Source organism: Diachasma alloeum, unplaced genomic scaffold (genome assembly GCF_001412515.2).
Source record: "Diachasma alloeum isolate Michigan unplaced genomic scaffold, Dall2.0 Dall_scaffold_00201, whole genome shotgun sequence".
Lineage (NCBI taxonomy): Eukaryota > Metazoa > Arthropoda > Insecta > Hymenoptera > Braconidae > Diachasma > Diachasma alloeum.
The window spans coordinates 370,211-393,230 of record NW_021680366.1 but is presented as its reverse complement, the minus strand read 5'-3'; the positions used below and the strand labels follow the sequence as shown (position 1 = coordinate 393,230).

The following is a 23,020-nucleotide window of genomic DNA, read 5'->3' as shown; positions in this document are numbered from 1 at the left end:
CTTGATTGAAAAAAACGTGTGTCTGGATTTAAAAAAACGTATGGATCAAGTGTCGAAACAGCTTACATGAATGATTATATGAATGACTCTTCATCGACTTGACTTCATTGTAAATCAATTCCCCAACATTTCCATTTTACAAAATCCTTGATCAACTGTTGATAATCTCAATTTTTAGAAATCTTGATTTTAAAAAATCCTACACGACTGTATCCTTGATCGTCTAGGTTGTCATTCATGTGCGAAAGTGTCGACGTCTCCGTGTATTGTGAACTAAGGTGAACTTTTTTTAGAAAATGAGCGAATGTTCTACAAAATCGGAGAATTTTCTAAAATTTTGTGGAAAACCGGAGGATTTTTTCGAAGATTTTATAAAAAAGAAAAATTTTCTAAAAAACCGCAGTTTTCTTGAATTTTCTAGAATCCCAACAGATGGCGTCGACATTTAGGGGTAACTCCGCGAATGACCTCCAATACAAAAATTACGATGTTGACACGTCAAAAAGCATAATTCAAGTGTCGAAACAACTTATATGAACATAGCTTCAAATAGAGAATCAGAAAACTTGAAACAGAATGAAGAAATTATAAAAATTATAAAATTTAGGAAGATGGATTGGAAGTAAAAACGACTTGTACAGAGAGAAAAATTGGATAAAAATTGCCCTGAAAATCGTGACAAACTTTACTATACGAATAGCAGTCGAGGAGCGAAATATAATTCAGTCAAAAAAATACTGGTGTTTAGTGGATATCTTACGATTTTCTCGGTAAAAAATATATCTATGGATGCAAAAAATATCATCCTGTTTAGTCAAATTTCCGTCACTAAATGTTTAGGTCATGGGGACGAATGGAAGTGAATTTTCACCAAACGGGTTCTTTAAAAATCATTCTCCGTTACAGAAAAATTATACGAAAAATTGGAGCAATTATTCACATTCATTGGGAGAATGTTTTATGGAATACAGGGTAAATTTTACAGTTTCGGTACAAATCACCCTCACGTTTAGTAAATTTTTCCGGGTCAACGGAGTAAAATTCACTATTAATCACGCACTTTTTCTCCTATTTAAGGTGGAAAAGTACTGGAAATGGAGGTTGCTCCACGATTAGTCAACTTGCTTGGTAATTTTTCTCCAACGTTTTTCTCCGTGTACCCTGGTAGAAATCGTGAGTCTCTGCGACATTGGCTGTTGCAGCGACATTCACGCACGGAGTGCGCTGTCGTACTCCGCAGCTAGGTCGCTGCTAGAACCCTATGCGACACTGACGCGGTGCGCTCCCATTTTTTCATTTTATCGATAATAATAATCATCAATCAGTTGCCAGAGATTATTATTCACTAACAAATCATTAATCCTTCAATAATTGATTTGAATTAATACGCATAATCTGAAGATTGTGAATTCTTAATTGACGGGATTTGAGGTTAGGGCGGACACAGATAGGTCCATCCCGCATAAACCCCGCGCACCCCTGTCTCGACGGCCCTGCTGCGCACCTTTCTGAGGTACATCGCCATGAAGGGCAATGTCGCGCGCCAACTTACGCCGCGAGGTTTCTGCGCAATGAAATTTCTACTAGGGTATGAGCAATTTTTTATTTAACTTCCTCAAAAATCAACTCAAACCAGGCTCATCACACTCGATCATACCTGCAAACTTGAATGAACAATTTTCCATTCCTCAAGCTCCCATTTTTCCCCCGCATTTACATTCAAAATTCATTCAACTCAGTTATATTTTCCCTTCTTTCTCCCTTCCGTTTATCCTTCATACTTGCCAACGCTCGTAAGAGCATTCCCTTGTGTAATTACTTGCGCTCAGAATCACCTGAGCAAACTCACCCACTGTATTTCTATGGTTGAAAAAACGGGTTTATTTGTATATGTGTATGAATATATTTTTAATCTCAGCGCTGCGGCTATGACGGAGTGGCGCTTTAGCACGGCTTAACGAGGCGACGGGGGTTCCCCTTCTTTCAGCCGGAGCTCGGAAATTTTTTTAAATGCCTGGAAGAATAAAAAAGAAAGCAATAATGGGATGTAAAATGAAATAAGAAACTCTGGGCGAAATTTAAATCTTTAAATCTTGCACATACGCTTGCAAAATTTTTCGGTTTCAATCAGAGAGGTGGAAGTAGTTTAAAGAACTGCAGTTGAGTCGTTGAGGGCAGCAAAAAGAAATAAATTTACAATGCCGCAAAAAAAATTATTCATCGTTGATAATTTTTTATGTGTATTCTGCCTAAGAGAAAACTCCAGTACATTATTTTTTACATTATTTTTTTATTCATATTTATATTTTATTTTTATTTGAATTTCATCATTTTTTTCACAATAAGGGTATTGTAAAACTCTTTTGCAAATAAACAAATCAATCAATTTTTCTAAAGAATAGTCTCTTATTTAACTAGGATGGTTTTATCAGTGGCAATAATTTCTGTATATTGGAAAGAATTTTCACTTTTGTTAGTCTTCATAAAAGTGAAGACGCACTCCGCAACCTTTGAAAAAAAAACCGTTTTTTGTCAATGTTTTATGGTCGGGGGGAGGGGAGAGGGAATATGGTTCATAATGGAGACGCCCCGGCTGTTATCACCACCACTTTCTCTTATCGCCTCTTTAAATGAGCGGCGGGGTTGCGAGGGAGAGGCACGGGAATGAGCACCAGTCATGTATTTACGAGTTGTGATATAAGTTGGAGTGCGCGTGTACTAAACTACTAGTTGTGGGTGGGTTTAACCTATCTCAGAGAGACCTCTCCGTAAACAAGTGGATACGTATACAGGGTTAAGGAGCCTCATCGATAACTCGATGGTCGAACCGGAGAACTATTATCTCCCGAGAAACGCCTTCTCACCGTTTCAATTGATATAATTGGAATTTGTTGGGGGGGAGGCGGGGGACACTTGGACCCTATGGATCGAGTTCGGGGTGGGATATAAATTAACGAGGGTATGGATATTCCGGTAATTGCCGGCGTTTCATTTGTCGAATTGGATTTAATGAGAAATGGGTCTTTTTAATTTCAGGGGATGATAATGATAGGGAATAATTCAGATTTAAATTGGAGAATTCAATAGTTAAGGAAAAACTGTTTAGAAAATCACGGAAAATTTGATGAAAAATCCTTTGTAAAAAGAAAATTTTGCGTTTCATCGGGTGAAAAATGAAGCAAAAAATTACCTGTCTGCCGTTTTAGGACACTGATAGAACGGATTAGTTATTGTTAATGAATGAATTTTGGTTGGAGGTTAAAGTCTATTCGGTCTCACCAAATGTTCATTCGTTGATAGTTCACGAATGTATATTTGAGCAGCCCTCTTTGACTTGACTTTCGCCATTCAAGTGAACCATTCGTTAACTATTAACGAATATTCAGTTGGTCATATTCAACTCTACCATTCGTTAATAGTTAACGAATCTCGTTTGGAATAAATGAATCATTCTATCAGAATAGCACTCAATTCGCTCTACAAAAAAGGTTATTATAAAAATGTCGCTGTCTCCCTTAAATTCGGAAATATTTCCGGAAAACTCAACTAAGATTAAATTGGCTTAAACCGTTTGACTACTTCGCTATTGAATTGTCATTTATAATTTCTATTTCTGAATATTAAGGAACGAATACTGATTCACGAGGAAAGTTTCTGTCCCTCAAGTTGAAAAAATATGGCCTCATGGCAAATTTTTTCGATGAAAGTCAGAATGAATTTTAGTCCTTCAAACTAAAAATTTTTTGCATTTCTCCCATGACATAGCAAGAAACCTAGAACGGAATTTTCCTACGCAATTACTGAACTTTTCCAGTAATTTTTCCTCAATTTTTCCCTCCATTCACTCAACTTATCCTTATCTGGAGTAAAAATCGAAAGAAAAATAGAAATGAATGAAAAAAGAACTTTCTCATATCTAAAGGCTCTCCAATAAACTTTCGTGTTGATCTCAATAAAACCTTCGGTCCTATCCATTCCCCGATGAAAAGACTGATGAGAAAATTGTTCAATCGGAGTTAAAGATATCGGAGGAATCGGTCGCTCGTCCCTCAACGCGGGAGGTGCGGTAGTGCGCCGGACAAGTTTCATTTCCAATTGGTGGAGAGTCCATTGTCAGTGACATCGAGCAAATTCCCACCGCATTCACCACCACTCCGGCTGCGCCCTCACTTCGCCACACTTGGGCTCAGTTTCTTTCTCTGTTCCAGGCGATCGTCATTGTGGTGTAGCCACGTTCTCGGCTGCAGTCGATAGACTCGGTACTTTTTTCACGATACAAAAGAAACTTGTACTCGAGCAGACGCAGCTAATCGTTGATCAATTGTTCTCAGAACGACTTTCTGCGGTACGGGTGACTCTCGGGGCGTAAACGTTTCGTTTTATTTCTGTCAAGTCCAGAAGTGCAAAATTAAAAGGGTGAATAATCGGTTTTAGGCGGAGATATATTGCAGTCACAAATGAGGTTACGTAAAGACTGCCTTTGGAAGTATTTCTCAGGGTATTTTAAAGTAGTATGAACACAGAGAAAAACAAGTCGAGAATAAACCACAAAGGCGACAATAATCGAAAAAATGATGTGACTTTTTAGAAATGATTATCTTCGTTACAAGGAGGCAATGCACCAGATTACGGCCTCGGTTTCGCCTCGGCAGCGCCACCTGCTAGTGACTTTTCACGAAACCAATCTGGCGCATTACGTCCACGTGACGAATATAACTTTTTTCGTATTTTGCTGAAAACCGTTATCACTTTTATCTCAAAATTTCTGGGGGGGGAGGTGGAGGCATGGGAGGGGGTCCCCCCACAGAAAAAAAACGAACAATAAAATAAAAAACAGGAAGGTGAAGAAGAAAATCTTTATTTCGAATAGATTGTTTTCAACCAAAAAATTGCAAATTACAGAATAATTGGTGAAAACACAGCTGCAATTTTGTGTCATAAACGACAAATTCATTATTTAATTGATTCGGAATTGATTTGGTGTTTTCATGGGTTCATCAAATGTTGAAAAATAAAATATTGATGATTAAGAGAGGGAATTTATAGATTCCAGAATATTCTTATAAATTTTAAATACCCATTATTGGTGAAATTCTGAAAAATCGTATTAGTCAATTCAGCTAAATCTTGAATCATTTGTATATTGTTGCTGAATTATTATATAAAAAAACGTTTTAATTGTAGTGATATTCTCGTACTAGAAAACATCTTTGACAATATTCTCAATCAACTTTGCTTCCAATTATTAGGGGTTTTAAGAATTATATTCAGTCTTTAAAAATTAAATTAAAACAAAAGTCTTCGGAACATGTTTCTGGGTCACTGTCGAATACATATCCAGCCATTCTCCTCGAATTCAGGGAATAATAAAGGAGTTTTTATTTTAGATATTCACGGCCCGCAACAACAACTTCGTTAAATGCTCAATCAACTCGTCAGCTGATCGACCATTGCGTGATTCACTTCACTGACACGATGGTTCGGCGGCGCTGTTTTCCCTAGCCGTCTGGACGCTACGAGAGCGCGATATGCGATTCGGGTACGATCGGCTATACGTAAAATATTCGTACACGTACAGTCGATAATAGCCGAATATTTTACGAAAAACCGAATGAAATGCCGCGCTCTCATTGGTCATTGGTCACTATTTCACGAACAAAAAACGATCCGTGAAATGACGGTTTTCAGCAGAATATGATAAAAAAGAATTCTCGAACGAAAAAGGAGTGCTCAATTAAAAAAATTGATTCAATTGAAGTTTCATTCAATTGAACTTTTGTGAATCCCAATCAAATGTAATTTGTCACTCTTTGCGGTGAAAAATTCCCAAAAATGTCGATTTCCTGTGGCTCTTCCGGATTTAATTAAAAAGAAAATCAAATTGGAATAGCGGGGAATCAACTTTTTTTTGCTTTATTGTGCTATTTATTTTGTACCGAATTGGGTAATTAGAGAGAGCGTGGGTTTCACGTCGCACGCATGCGACGTCACAGAACGAGAATTAATCAATCCCGGAAATTAATGCGCAGGTTTATTCTCAGCCCACGTAATTTTCCACTTACGTTGCGACTCGAGATTTATAATTACGTTTTATTCTGATTTACATGTTAATCACGCTCGGTCGGAAAAATTGAGGGCATTTATTAAACGGTTTTCACCATTTTTCACTTCTTGATAGGGTTAATAAATTCAGGGGTTAAGGGGAATGAGTAGATTCTAAACAGATTTCGAGGTTTATTGAGATCTTTACGGAATGTAAAAAACAGCTGGTATTTTTTTTCTAATTTCTTAGTTGCACATGAGAAAATTGCTCAGGCGTTAATATTTCTTCCTCAGTATTCAAATAAATGAATAAATAGATGAAAATCAATAGAAATTGAGGATACAAATTCAATTATTATTTTTTAGAAATTGACAGAAAATTATAAAACTCTAATTGATGAACAAAAACAGAGTAGATTCAGAAATATTTCAAATTTCTTCATAGAACTTTTTAATTTTTTACGGAATTAAAAAAACTTCAGATATTTTTCTCTAAATCTTGCACTTTTACACGTGAAAATTCTCGATGAGTTAATATTTGTTCGTCAATATTGAGATGAATAAATAAATAAACGGAAATTATTACAAATTGAGATCGAAAACTTAATTTTCATTTCTTAGAATTTGAGGAAAAATTCTGAAACTCTGGAATTTTTCACTTGATGGAAGGAAGATTTCCCTGGACGCGGAGTATTTTTCATTTAATTAAATTTCACTCCAAGATTACATTCCGGGATGTGAAATTTTCCGTCATTTTCGAAGACATTTAGGAAAAATGTTCCGATATTTTTCTCTAAAGCCACTAGTTCCATGCAAAATAACATGGATAAAGTTCTCGTAATTATCTCGTTTTTCCATTACAATTTGGATTTAAATCCCTTGGAAATTTCGTTTTTCTTTTTTTTGGGTATCATTCAACAATTTTCTCAGGCGTACAGATGGGTGGATGAAATGTCCGATAACCATTGATTGTGTTAACGTAATATACATCACATGCAAATATATCAAGCACCAGTTTCCACGAGTCTCCCTCGACATTTACCCGTCCCGAACTTCGAACGATGGTTTCACAAATCTATTCTGTTTTGTTTATACATAACATTTAGGTAAGAGGAATTCAAATTTTCACGTGAGCTTCATTATATTCGATTTGGGGGCTACTAACCCCGGAATTATTAATTTCTGAGGATTTGTGCTTGCGAATGGAAACTCCTAAATCCGAGCATTCTCGAATTCATCAGATATTTATGCTATATTGAAGCAATATTGCACATAGTCCACGCTCAAATGAATAATTACCCTTTCATTTAATTCTTACGGCCGGTTGCTCCAAGCCCCGTTAGCCAAACAAATCGTTAGAATAAATTTATGTCTGGTCTAAATTCATTCCACAGTTGCACAATTTTAGGAATCCATCGAACAGTGCTTTCATTCAGTCATTGGATCGTAAATATTAACCAAATACTTCATAATTCGTGGCATTATTGGCACATAGTGATGATACATCTATACACCACGTTTCCTATCCTATCGTAAAAAGGAGAAAGGAAATCGATCTCGAAATATCTCGAAAATCTCGAATAAGCGTAAGCGTAAGACTGAAACCGAAGCGCCACTACGTGAGGAGATGAGAAGGCGCCTGCGTAGCACGCGCAGCCAATCTCGTTCTAAAAAGAACATACACTTTTAGAGTCTATAACTATCGATATCTCGCAAGTCTATCACGCTTATTCCTCATTGGTTCACAGTCGTCTTAGGCGGCAAATTTAATTCAGCATTCATTTAATTTTGAGATTTCTAATTATTATTGTTACAAGTACAGCGCGCTGTAGCGCGCGTTCGGTCTCGTTTTGCTAAAAAATAGAACAGGGCACGCGCGTATTGTTTTCCATGAGTGCCAGAATAGTAAAACCTTACTGGTTCTTGCTTTCATTAATTTTTATCTCCATAATAAAGCAGGAAAAATGAATGGTTCTAACAAAGTCTTTCATAACGAGAATTTAATTGTTGAATAATTTATTCGGAATCGTTTTCATCTTCTTCTTCGTTTCTCTTTTGATTTTTTCGTTCTTTTTTATTTTTATTTGTACGTGATCGGCCGCGCGTGCTACGCACGCGCGTTCTCATCTTCTCACGTAGTGGCGCTTCGGTTTCAGTCTTACGCTCACGCTTATTCGAGATTTTCGAGATCGATTTACTTTCTCCTTTTTATGATAGGATTCTGTACTGTATACATATATACTATCCTATATATATTTTTTACATTACAAAACTGCATGGAACAATGGACTGAAAATAACAGTTGAAACTGACATAAATTTGTTTATCCATAATATTCAGGAAGGAGCAATAAAAATTGCCACATGAGGTTCATTCTATCGAGTGAATGTTAGACAAATTTCCTAAAAAAACTAAAATCCATACAAATTTATTAGCATAATATTAATTATTTTTTCAATTAATATTGTTTTAATAAATTATTAATGATTTATTAATTATTCTTTCAATTAATATCATTCTAATAAATTATTATCCCTAAGAATTGTTGTTGAATTGTAAACAATTCACCCGGAAAAACGATGCAATCGCCCATTTGTTTATTTGAAAAAAAAACTGCAAAAATTGAGAGAATTTTTCATGTGTTTAGAAGAGTGTGAGTAAATCCCTACGGCAGATGTCAATAATGTCATCACAATGGACTGAAAATAACAATTGAAACTGACGTAATAGTACATTATGTCATGAGGGCGATAAGCGGCGGTTTGTGAGGAGTGTGGAGTTGCAGCAAGAGGCGTGGCAAGCAGGAGACGAGGATCGCCGAAGGCGATCCGAGTCGGACGCTTGCCATGCCGAGTGTTGCAAACTCCACACGACTCACAAACCAACGCTATCGCCCGAATGGCATATACTATTTTTCGTCACGAAGGCCCGACGCGGGTGTGGGCGCNCTGCAAAAATTGAGAGAATTTTTCATGTGTTTAGAAGAGTGTGAGTAAATCCCCACGACAGATGTCAATAATGTCATCACAATGGACCGAGAATAAAAATTGAAATCGATATAGAAAACACGCGAGTGCAAATAATAATAATAGCGGTGAGAACGAGTGTTGGAATAGTTGAACGAGTGACTGATTGACAATGCGGCACACCGGAGCGTAGATAACCTGATGATTATGGTGGTGTTATGGTGAATAAGGTTAAAAGCCCACAATGCAGTTAATGACACTGAACTCACTTTTGATGTTTGACCTCGTCTTCCTATTTTTTTTATTTCTCGTCGTTGTCTCGTGCCTGGTGTATTATCTACCAGCAGTGCCAGCGAGTCAAATTGCACCGCACGAAATTATAAACGCAAGAGTGCCCCCAAGGGCCGATGCACCTGTCGACGATGTCTGAGGTTGGTATCGAGGGAAAATGGGAGGTGAATGGTTTTTTTGTTCAGTTCATGTGTAAATATCATACATTTTTTCATGGAAATGTGCCACTCTTCTCCTGAAATACACTGTTAACAATTTTTGTCTGCACGGAGAGAAATATTCAGTAAAAATGACGTATCTTTTCTGTAATTTGGGAGCGAAATGTGGTTGTAGGAAATTTTACGGAACTGTCACGGAATTTTTCCGGAGCGTTCCGTAATTTTTATCTGAATCTCCTGTGAAAAATTACGATACGGTCACTTCAATTTTCTGAGTCGATTCCGTAATCGGTGAGCGAATTGTGACTTTCGTAATTTTTACTGAACATTTCTCTCCGTGTGAAATTTCCGATACACTTTGGAAGTTTTTTCAATCACAAAATTTCAATCACAAATTTTCGTTCTATTTCGATCATTTTTGTGTCCGAAATATTTTTTCAAAAACTTTCCTAATTTTTCCCACATATTTTAAGCCTTCTTTCATTTTTCTAGCTTGTCCTTTGGATAATTGGAAAATAATTAATATGGAAAGAAAAAGTCACAACGTCGTGCCGTTCGAGGTACAAGTTGGCAGCACTGATTCACTCAGCTGTTATGTTCCTTCCCATAGCGAAATGTAGCATCACAACTCCATTCGTATTTGCTGCGCTTACCCCTCCACAATTCCTAACCTCGACGATGTCGCTATTCCAAGTTGCGCACGCAGAATTCCTATTTATCATGAGTTTTTAATTATCTCTTCTAAACAATTTTCTTAAGCTACTATTATTTTTTTTATGTTCCTCCACGAAAGCTCCAGCCAAGTGCGAAATTTCAGAAAAATGGCGACTTTTTTTTTTATTTTTAATATTTTTTTTCGAATTCCTATTAGAGCCCGTGTTAAAATGTATTTTTTAGAAAAATTCCTCTGTTTCACCCATTCTCCTAAGGACTCTCAGATTTTGCTTAGAAGTTTCGAAAAAATCAAAAAATTTATTTGAAAAATCATCAATTTCTTGAATTTTTCTCGACCCCACCTGACCTCGCCATAAATCCCTTAATTTTTCAGTTTTTATCATTGGGTCTGATGTTTCAAACTAATACATCTTCAAAACACTAGTTTTCAATGATATTCGCAAATTCCTATTCGTATTTTTCCGCGTGAAAAAGCGTCACACTTTCCCCAACAATAACCAGAGCTAGAACGAGACATGTCATCCTCCACGTTGATGTTTACCACTTGGATGATACCACCGATATTGGCCTGGTCAGCCACGGGAATTATTGGAAGTCAGACATTATTACTCGACCCCAGCTGACCCCTCTCAATATCGCATTCACATCAACATACACATGTTAATCTACCTCAACCCACACATTTTCCCTGGAAAATCGCCCACTAAATTATTCAAAAATTGAGATGTAGCGGCGAGTTCCATGATCTCATGATGTGCAACTAAAATTTTAAAACTTGCACATGCAACCAACGAATTTCCCCTGACGCCGTTGGACCGAGAAATGGGAGCATTCATTTTATAGGAGCGGGAGAAAATGTTGAATCTTCGTAAATTGATTTTTTCTTCGTTCGCAGCTCTCATTTTTTTATTCGTGGAAACCGGACGAATCAGGGATGACAGGAAGGATGTTTGAGATTTAATGGCTGATAGAGGATGCTAAAAATAGGCTGATCGAAGTAGAAATGTGGAGATTGAAACGGCGGCGATAACTCCATTAAGGGCGCAGTCGGGGGCATCAGTGGGTGGGCGGTTTGGTTCAATCGAAGTGACTTGTCCCTGTGATTCAGCGTTAGGTGACTGGCTAGTTGCTCATCGCACGTTTGCCAGATGCAATTCAATTTTCAATGGGGATAAGTGATTTATCTCCCACTTAATTCTCATGATGGTGGCGATTCATTCGGACTATTGCATTGCCATTTATGGACATCACAATCAATAACTGGAAAAAAACTCGTTTCGAATGTGTCTGCATTTTTATATTTTTAACGTTTGTATGATGAAGTTTTATGGTGACTACATGCTATAGGATAAACGCACCAGCACTGTTGAAATTTTTTTGGAAATTTCATGGAAGATATTATTATAATAAATCTCATGAGAGTGACATTGAATCGGATTTAGGGAAAAAATGGTTGAGAAATTTCAAGTATTGAGTAGAATTCACGAAAATTCATGAGTTTTTACTGGGAGTGAGATGATGAAAAATTTTATCATCATATTGTTAAATGAATGACCTTCCATGAAGACTAAATATTTATCAGAAATATTGGGGCGAAAGAAATAAATAAAAGATATAAAAAGGGACAGGATCCGTTCACGAACTAAAAACAACGATAAAGTAATGACGGGATAGAGAGTGGTGATTCAGTTGAGAGGGAGGAAAAGAACAATATTATACTTTCGCTGAAATTCCAAGGAATTTCGTTGAAACTTTCATGGAAAAATTAATGGAAACTGGAAATTTCAGTTCAATTATTCCACGAAAATTAACCCCACACATACGGAGTCGATGCCATGCATCGGCCTATGAAAATATGAATGACTCTCTTTAAAATTAATTATTTCCAAAACTGTAGAATTTAACTCAACCAAGCACAAAACAACGGAAAAACGAATACTGTAGCTTCAATTGCATATCGGTTTCATAATTTTCCGTTGATTAGAAGTCGTTACATTCTCGTTGTATCAAGCGTACTCCACGCTTAGAAACAAAAGGGCTCCGTCCGTGAGGGGTTAATGTAGATCAGGAAAATTTCAATAAATTTAAATTCAGTGTAATTTGGTACTGAATATTGATGTTCTGATGAAAAATTCAAGTATATTGAGAAACTTTCGTCTTTGTGATGCTCAAAAACGTTGAATTTCATTGAATTTTCGTTGAAATGGAAAATTTTACGATCCGACCCTAAAACCAACGAATTTCATGTTGCTCTCCCAAAAATTACAACTCAACTCTCCATGAAATTTCAATTATTTCTCTAACAGTGGATATATCTATCAAAAACTTGTCAACAATACACTTGAAACTGATTCATCATCATCACGTGATTCTCAGTAATAATGATCGATGTGATTTCCTCACTTTAGGTGTTCCTGTTTATTTATTTTCTTCCTCTGTTTACTTTCAGAATGCCTACAGAGGTCAATGGCGCGCTGCCAGTGGTAGCTGGAGACGTCCTCGCACTGAGAGGCACCGGCTTAGCCGCTGCAGAAACCTGGGCTCTACTCTGTCAAGCTGCCCAGGCCCTCCAAGATCTCTTTCTCTCCAGTGAGTGCAAACATTCCATTGTTCAAAAAATATTTGTTACACCCCATCTATCCCCCATCAGCCCTGGATTAATTAATCTTCCTACAATGGGTCGTGCTAAACCCTGTTGCCATTGTTCGTCCCTAAATCGCTTATTTGTTAATTCATTTTTCCTTTGATTAAGAACGACTCATTGTTAAGTAGAGATGAGAGTGAAAAATAGTTGAGTGTATGACTGAAAAGGTAAGATGCTTGCTCATGTAGCTGAATTTCCGGATCATTTCATCGGATAATAGGTATCAAAAATAGACAACTTCCGACAGTTCCAGTTTCCCGAGAAAAAACGATAAAATATATCTCGGATTGCATTCTCCCACAATAATATCTCTCATATTCTCGGTATATCGAAATATCGGGTGTGTTGGATGTGTTTGTTTACGTCTCGTAATTCCCCTGTTGAAATACTGCACCTTTTGAAGTTTCTCGGAAATTGTCAAGGCAAAGAATCAATAGAATTCCCGGGTTCTCCCACTATTCCCTCTTTTCCACTTCGATGAAAATAAAAATAAGTTCAATTTCACACAGGTTATTTTGAAATTCACCGGAAGCTATGAGATTCTCGGAAAAAGTCGAAGCTTTTTTCGTTGCCAATAATATTTTTTCAAGAAAATGTTTTCCAATAAATTTTTCTGAATAGCTTCTCATTCGGAAAAGTATATCCACGGAGAGAAAAATTTTCAAGAAAATCACGGAAAATGGCACTTGAGCTTTCCAGTAATTTTTTCTCACCAATTTTTCCGGTATTCTCTCTTTCGAAAATGTATGCGTAATTATACAGCTTTCACTGCCTCTCTATATTATGAAAATCCAAATTGACTTCTGGTGATGAAAATTTGGTACTCAAAATTAAGATTCAAAAATTGAGGGTCAAAATGGCAGTTACGAGGGTCATGAGAGTCAAAATAAGGGTCACGAGGGTCACAATAAGGATCATGAGGGTCAGAATAAGGGTCCCGAAGGTCAGATTTAGGGTCACAATCAATAGATTAAACGTCATGAGAGTCAGAATAAGGGTTACGAGGGTCAGATTAAGGATCACTAGGGTTAGAATAAGGGTAACAAGAGTCAGATTAAGGGCCCAAATAAGTGTCACAAGGATCAGATCGAGGGTCACATGAATCACAGTACGGATCCAAATAAAGGACATGGGGGTAAAAAATCCAGGGGCATAAACTAAGGGTCACCTTTATTATCAAATTACCCTGAATTCTCAATTATTTGAATATTCAACAAATTATTTTCCTGAAGTTTCCTGATTTTCATTACTCTTCCTGAAATAAGTAGCGAAGCGGTAAAAAGGTTTAGATCGATCTAGCCCTCAGCTGAGTTTTCGAGGAATATCTCCGAATCTAAGGGAAATAAGGAAATTTTCCTCATAACCTTTTTTGTAGATCGAATTGAAGGCTCTAGAAAAATTTATAACACAAATTCTCTCTGCTATATCGCTTAGATTTCGAGGTATTAATTAAAAACGGGTCTAGAGTGAAACTCGAATTCAACGTCAACAATAGCAGAATTGATCTCGAACCTGCAATTTTCATTCATTTTTTGGAATTTCCAATGTCAGAATTCTTCAAAATTGCAGTGAAACTATAATGTGATAGAAATTTCCATGAAGTGTACCAAAAACTTCTGTTGTTCGTGCTACATTTTTTGACACATGTACAAAAGAATCCCCCACAATTCAAAATGCATCGAACACTCGAACGAGAGCAATTTTGACTCCAAGTTGAAAGACAAAAAATGTCATTCGAGTTGACAGTCGATAAATTCCACGCATGTCATCCATTTTCACCGTTTCCCCTTCCGTAATTTTTTTTCTCTCTCCACCATGTAATGTACGGCCAGGAGGACGTGGCATATGTACGTGGGTGGATGATCCTGTCTACAAAAATCCTGCTGATCTTTTTTTTCGCAGCGAACCATCGATGTACTATTTTCCCCAGGATATAACGTAACATATACAGCCATACACGTTTACCCGTCGTTATGTTGGGATTTGATACGTTCCTGAAGCAGCCGAAGTTAAAGCTACCTCAGGTATCGAATGACGAGGGGCTTTTGTGCGGTATGTGATCGATTATTATCCGAGGAGTTTCCCGCGAAATGGATGCCTGTGAGGGGAAAAACCTTTAATGTACGAGCATCAAAGTTTCCTTCTATTCCATTTCTATTTATAGAGAAAGAAAATTGTGTTTCCATCCACCTGACCCAGCGCGAGCACTTCGGCCCACGAAATGATCGATGGATTAACGTTTCAAACATTGATCTGAGGGGCTACTCACTCCCAAAATTACGACGCCACTCTCGCTTGAAATCATTCAGAAATCACTCCGAAATCAAGTGATTTCAGCTCTTCGAAATCATCTGCACGGCGCATTGGCGTAGTGCGAACCGTGCAATTAATTCGTGATTTTAAAATTGACACGCCTGCCAACGACGATAATAAAACGCCGGACTCACTGCCAGACTGGTTTTTCTGAGAATCCCATATTTACTTACTCCCAGACAAATGTCGTACACTGATAGAACGGATTAGTTATTGTTAACGAATGGATTTTGGTTGGAGGTTAGGGTCTATTCGGTCCCACCAAATGTTCATTCGTTAATAGTTAACGAATGTATATTTGAGGAGCCTTGTTTGACTTGACTTTCGCCATTCAAGTGAACCATTCGTTAACTATTAACGAATATTCATTTGGTCATATTCAACTCTACCATTCGTTAATAGTTAACGAATCTCGTTTGGAATAAATGAATCATTCTATCAGCGTATGTGCTTATTATCGCATGGATCCAGAGAGCTCATTCGCTATATTTTCAGATACTTCAGCCCAAGAATCAATAGTTCGCAAATCCTCGATATAGTGGTTGTTTAATAAAGATCATTCAAAACTCAGTAGTGATGTACTTCAGCGAGTTAGGGACGAAGAAATAACGAGAAGTACTAGTCATCGAAATAAGAACCCTTTGCGAAGCGAGAAAAAGTATTTAGTGAAAGAATTTAGTGAAAGAATATCATCGGCATCCCATACACATTCCAAATGAACCCCACCCCATTCGCCCCGAAAAATGTCCAGCAATTTAATCTCAATATTTGGCTATAATTTACTAACAATTTCGGGCTTGCATGGCATCCTTCCCTGGCCCGAGAGAAGTCAAAGGGCGTGATTGAAATCGTGACCGTCGAAAGGCATGTAACCTACGAGAATGTGCACATGACACGACTAGATACTGAAGCGGGAGCGACTATGCCAGTGGCATACAGCCTCTCCCGTTGAGAATCCGAGATTACGTGCATTAATGGCATACGTATGAGTATTGTGGATGGTTTGCCAGTGACACGAAGAGTTAATACCCATGTTCACCCCTCAACTTGAGTATTTCGATATTTCATCATCAAAAACCTCTTGACATTAGCACGTTCCATAACTGTCCGATGCATCACCCTATACTCTATTGAGGCGATCAAGTCTAGAGATGACCCTCATCAGTCAATTTGTCCTTAAAGCCAATTTTCGAGCCATAATTTTTCCGAAATTATTTCCAATCCGGGGGTTAAATATTTGATGGCCCCCGGGGTTTGCCACGAGTCGTCAGTCGTGTTATTCACCGCGGGCCGGTAAATACTCATGTGCGTAATGTCTACACGAAGGGAAAACGTCCAATGTTAGTTGGGTCTAGATGATTGAAGGACTGCAGTAGAGGGTGAGTCCAAGCCCTCCGTCCATGGTTGTAAATAGCCAGAGGGTTACCCAGTAACCCAGCGTACGAGGGAGAAGGTGTAATTCCCACATATGAGGTTTACCCGGTGCTCCCAGAAGGGATATACACATTTCAGGACTCCGAGGCTTTTGACTTCCTGAAGGGAAATGATCCTACCCAAGGAATTCAAATTACTGGTAGCCTGTAGCAACACGCTCGTATCATCGCGCTTACCACGTGTAATCTTCTCTGACAGCTCCCAAAAGTGTCGTCGTTATATCCGCTTTAGGGATTGCTAACATTTCTTTCACGAGAATGAGAATGGAGAGAGGAAGATGAATGGGTTTCGTCTGTCATAATAAAGCGATTTGTAGCGGTACAAATCATGATAAAAACCCATCGTTTGAAGATGGTGTCATTACTGTCTCTGAGGATTTCAACCACCTAGTTCAACGCCCTGTTATATGCTGGTTATTTTCACCCTGCTTTAACAACATTGGATCTGTAAAAATGCTTTGTTGAACATCTTTGAGGGTTTATCATCCGCTGGGGGACATTGTACGACCTAAAGTGAAATGAATGTCAGGGGTTATCCAAAATCAGCAGCAGATAGCCGTAAAAATCGCAGAGAGAGCATCTCAATTAACGCAATTTGTAGATCGCTGATTTCATAAACCCATCACCATTGATGATTGATTTTTTCTCCTTTAACTACCATAACTCGTGTAATTGTGCTGTCGAATTTGCCAGTGACATGAAAAGTTATCAGCCATTCATTCTCTTGACACTACCCTGTCTCATAAATGTCATTGGTTATAAATCATGAAGAAAAACTATCGTTCGAGGATGATCTCATCACTATCTCTGAGGATGTCATCCACCAAGTTCATCGCCTCGTCATCTTTTAACTTTTTTCACCCCACTGTAACGACATTGGACTCGTAGAGATGCCGGTCACTGTCTTGTTGAATATCTTTGAGAGTTTATGATTCGTTTCAGAACATTTTACGATCCAAAGTAAGATGGATGAGTCTGCAATCGTCCAAAAACAGAAGAAAATAGCCAGAAATACAACAGGGAGCTTTGTCATCGGCCCAATTCGCAGATTACTAATCTAAGAATTCATCCTGAAGCACAAGGTTTATCGTTTCTCCTGCAACTAACATAACTCGTTCAATTGTACTCTCGAATTCGCTAGTGACACAAAGAGTTATTCAGCCACTCATCAACTTAACGTCAATCTGTCTCATGAATGTCAATAGTTGCAAATGATGAAAAACCATCATTTAAGGATGACCGTCATCACTCTCTGGGGATGTCATCCACTAAGTTCATCGCCTAATTATCTTTTAGCTTTTTTCATCCCCACTGTTAACGATATTGGGCCCATAGAGATGCCGGGCACTGTCTTGTTCAACATCTTTGAGAGTTTATGATCCATTTCACGACATTTTACGATCCAAAGTAAGATGGATGAGTCTGCAATCGTCCAAAAACAGAAGAAAATAGCCAGAAACACAACAGAGAGCTTTGTCATCGGCCCAATTTGCAGATTACTAATCTAAGAATTCATTCTGAAGCTCAAGGTTTATCTTTTCTCCTGCAACTAACATAATTCGTTCAATTGTACTCTCGAATTTGCTAGTGACACGAAGAGTTATTCAGCCATTCTCATCAACTTGACATTAACCTGTCTCATAAATGTCATTAGTTATAAATAATGATGAAAAACCATCATTTTGGGATGACCGTCAGCACTGTCTGAGGATGTCATCCACCAAATTCGTCGCCTCGTCATCTTTTTTAGCTTTTTTCATCCGCACTGCAACGACTCTGAATCCGTAGCGATGCCGGGCACTGTCTTGTTGAACATCTACAAGAGTTTATGATCCATTTCAGGACATTTTACGATCCAAAGTAAGATGGATAAGTTTGTAATCGTCCAAAAATAGCAGCAAATAGCCAGAAACTCTACAGAGGGCTTTGTAATCAATATAATTTACAGATTACTAATTTCATGAACCCATTATTACCTGAAGATTAATTTTTTTCTCCTTCAACTAACATAAATCGTTCGATTGTACTCTCGAATTTGCTAGTGACACGAAGAGTTATTCAGCCATTCTCATCAACTTGACATCAACCTGTCTCATAAATGTCATTAGCAATAAATCATGATGAAAACCATCATTTGAGTATGACGTCATGACTGTCTCTGAGGATCTCAATCGCCAAGCCCATCGCCCCGTCATTTTCCAGCTTTTTTCACCCCATCTTACCGACATTGGACCCGCAAAGATGTTGGGCACTTCCCGATTGACCAGCTCCTTCGTTTATGATCCATTTCAGGATATTGTACGATCTAAAGTAAGATGGATGAGTTTGTAATCGTCCAAAGACAGCAGAAAATAGCCAGAAACACTCCAGAGCGCTTTGTAATAAACATAATTTGCAGATCACTAACTTAAGAACCCATTACCATCTGAAAATTGATTTTTTCTCCTTCAAATTACATACCTCATTCGATTGTACTCTCAAATTTGCTAGTGACACGATGAGTTACTCAGCCATTCTGATCAACTTAACATCAATTGGACTCGTAAAGATGTTGGCAACTTCCCGATGGAACGTCTTCATTTACGATCCATTTCAGGACATTGTACGATCTAAACTAAGATGAATGAGTTTGTAATTGTTCAAAAATGACAGAAAATATCCAGAGACACTCCGGAGAGCCTTGTAATGAATGCAATTTGCTCAATTTTGTCAATTGTACTCTCGAATTTGTTAGTGACACGAAGAGTTATTCAGCCATTCTCATCAACTTAATGTCAGGCTGTCTCAGGAATGTTATTAGCAACAAATCATGATGAAAAACCATCATTTGAGTATGACGTCATCACTGTCTCTGTGGATTTTAATCGCCAAGCCCATCGCCTCATCAACTTCTAGGTTTTTTCACCCCATTTTAACGACATTGGACCCGTAAAGATGTTGGGCACTTCCTGATGGAACATCTCCTTCGTTTATGATCCATTTCAGGACATTTTACGATCCAAAGTAAGATGAATGAGATTCTAATCGGCCAAAAACAGTCGCAAGTAGCCGAAAAGACCGCAGGTCTCGCAATCAGCACAATTTCCAGATTACTAATTTCACGGACCCATTACCACCTAAAGATTGATTCCTTCTCGTTCACCTCCCACAACTCATGTAATTGTCCTGTCGAACCGCCATCTCTTTGAATAATTCAGAAGCCAGCCAACTGCGGTAGGATGTGGCTTTTGCTTTTTTGACGGGAGCTTGAACCATGAATGATGGAGGGAGGAATACGTAGTGGAGTGGATTGAGTTGAGCGCTCCTGCCTCGGCTCCTGCGGCCGTTCACTCTTAAAGAGAATAGTTTCCTTCAATTCGTCCCACTTTTTCACCACCAATTACGCTCAACAAATTTGATGATTAATGATACCTCACCTATTGGATTCATTATCACTAATGAAAATTGTTTAATGCAAACGATAATTGCTAGTTCATTCAATTTATCGTTGGAGATATGAGTGACATGATGAAAAAAAAACTTGGAAATTATACCGGAAGTTATGTGGATAATGTCTCTCCTGGAATTCGAGTCATTTGCGTTAGTCGTTGAAGCATCCTACGGTAGAAAATTTTTCGTCTGCTCGTGAAAGGAGAACATTCTCAGGCTTTTCACAGCCCCTCATCTTTCACGAGAATTATATGTACGAAAAAACGGGGCCTAGAGAGATAACTAAAGAGGTTACATTATATGCAGCGACATGATTTGCGACTGGCATAAAGTGGCCTAGAGTTGGATTCTTATTAACAGTCCCTTAGGCTTTGCAAGTTAAATCAACGAGATCCAAAAGGTCGTAAAGTTCGGGAAGAAAAGCAGGCTTCCCTATTTTTTTTTCTACCTCAATTTTCTCCCTCATTTCGTGTTTAGTGTCCTCGTTTTCTGAAATTGTGTGATACATCTCCCAGGAAAAGGTAAATTCGAAATGAAAGTGGTAAACAGTGGCAATGGAGGTAAACTATAAAACTCATTTTAGTACCTGAAGAGGATAAAAAAATAAGACGAAGAAATTGCATCTGGACTTTTCATCGGATTTATCTCAGAATTAAGTAACTGCAAACTCGCTTTATTAAGCTTGCGTCATTGAGGTGAGCCTCAGCAGTGGTGGAATGCAATTTCACGGTGACAGGAGTACAGTCGTGGCCAGTGAACGACAATCAATCAATGTCCACTCGGGTATATCCTCATCTTTCTTCGTTTTACGCCGCTATTCGCTTACCGTGGTTACCCAATCTCTATGGTGTCTCGTTTTCACCACTTACCCAATTTCGATCTTTTATGAGGGTCAAATTCTAAACTGACTTAGGTACAGAGCCCTTTGGGTTCATCGCTGTAAATTTACTCCAGTGTTCACACAAGATTCCGTTAACCATTAACCAGAATCTGTGTACGATCCTCATCCTGGATGAGGATGTCAGCTGAGGCACGTGGTTTTCTTTGATACCGCAACAGAGACGCATCCAGACACTTTACTATACCTGGGACATAGTCGTTTACGTTGGGTTAAGGTTTAATTACTTGGCTGTGCAGCTGGTTTCACACAGTTTTAGGAAAAAAATATTGGGTCAAGTTGTGAGCAAATCCACGCCGAATCAGCTGGCCAGAAAAGCCGAGGCTGAGGATTCTTGTCTCATTTTTTCTGAAAAGATGGCGAGTAGACAAATATTTTGAAAAAAGAAAAACTGAAAAATATTGATAATCGAGGGAGTTATGATTTTTTGAAAACTGCTAGTTTTTGTCCAAAAAAATATTCTGTACAAACTGGCCGAGCTATTTCTGCGGGTTTTCAAGCTATCAACTCACGCTTTGGTACACTTTAAGAACATGAACCCTTCAAAATGAAACGTTATATATAGCATTATCTTCGGTTTGACGGGGTTTATAGGAGAAGACGTTTTTTTTGTCCAATCGTTAATTACTAACAAAGATATTTTTTTTAATCTGAAATTTGTCTTTCGCTGTAGTTCGGCCGTTATTATTTTTGTCTGTGGGAGTATTTAAAGTATTCAAGGGAGTATTCTAAGTATTCAAAGAACCGAAAATCGCTATTTTTCCTGCAATTTTCCCCCAAATCAGTAAATATTCAATTGACTAATTAAAAATGAGTCAATTTAGTTGGATTCTCGATTACCAACCAATGAAAGCTCTTTGAAAAATGTTTTTCCATTGTTTAATTAGAGAAATAATAATTTTTCACTCAAAAAATCATACGGAAGATGAACAATAGAAAATATAATGAGTCTAACCTCTACCAGTTGCTAATATTTAATTAAATATTCACTTATTTGGGCGATAATTGTATGAATAATGGCGATTTTCAGTCATTTTCAATACTTGTCTCAATGAAAAAATTAACAACCGTCGAACTACAGCGAAAGACAAAGTCTAATTGGCGCCAAAATTCTTGACAATATTGATCATTTTTGGTGAAAATTTCAGATCGAAAAAAATTAGTTTTTTGAACAATTAACGATTTAAAAAAACGTTTTCTCGTATAAAGTCCGTCAAGCTAAAGATAATGTTGCGTATGACGTCTCATTTTGAAGAGTTTTTCATATTCTTGAAGAGCACCGGGCCATTTGATAGCTTGAAACCCCGCGAAAAACAGCAATTCTCATAATTCCCTCATAACTCCCTCAATTGTCAATATTTTTCAAATGTTCTTTTCCGAAAATAAAAATTGAGACGAACATCCCCAGCAACGGCTTTTGTGTCCTGCTGATTTGGCGTGAATCGGCTGTTATTTAGACCTGCTTGAGGCGGAAAGAGATGTGTCTCAAGTCTTTGCGGATTCAGCTAATTCATTGCAGACGACTCCATCCCGTCGTCATAATCAGAATTGATTAATCCGTTACCACCTGAGGCCTGCCGTTACGTGTTTAATAAATTCATTACAGATAAATTCATCACGATACTCTATCAATTGATCATCCCGAACATATTCATTATAATGAATTATATACAACAGCCCTCTTTTAACTCTTATTCACTCCAAATTCTCTATTCACGCTCCCGAGTCGAATAATTGGACCTGACAAGTTCTACTTAGGTCTCTCCGTTTAGAACTGGATAGGTTTTGGGAAGCCTCTTCCCAAGTGCTTCCGAGACCTTTCTACCTCTGGTTATGTCCCACTTCAGCACGTGTTAGGTGTAAGCAGGACTTGCATTCAGACTTTCCAAATCCTTGCCGGTCCCCGTAATTCTATGGGCCTATATTAAATCTGCGTTCATATCCCTATTTACTCATGCGTTATTGAAATAAAAAATGCAATTATTGTTTTTTTTTTAATCTCGAAAATCGACATTTCACGGGAGGGTGGAGGGGAGATGCATGTATGCGGAGGCTTGACATTTTTATCCAACAAGCGGAGAAGGTTGCAGAATCTATTCTAGCCACTCTTGCCCCTCCGCTTGCATGCATTGTCCAAATAAAAAAAGAAAGTGTTAACAAATCTGACCCTT

At 38.0% G+C, this 23,020-nt stretch overlaps 1 protein-coding gene across 1 annotated transcript in view; it reads left to right on the top strand.

The window, feature by feature from the left end:
* Positions 1-23,020, top strand: part of LOC107035878 — a 93,058-nt gene that overhangs the window by 38,251 nt on the left and 31,787 nt on the right. Inside the window, exon 2 of the mRNA XM_015253505.1 lies at positions 12,582-12,721. Coding sequence (XP_015108991.1) covers positions 12,583-12,721 — 139 coding nt within the window. The 5' untranslated portion in view covers position 12,582. The remainder of the gene's footprint in view (positions 1-12,581; positions 12,722-23,020) is intronic.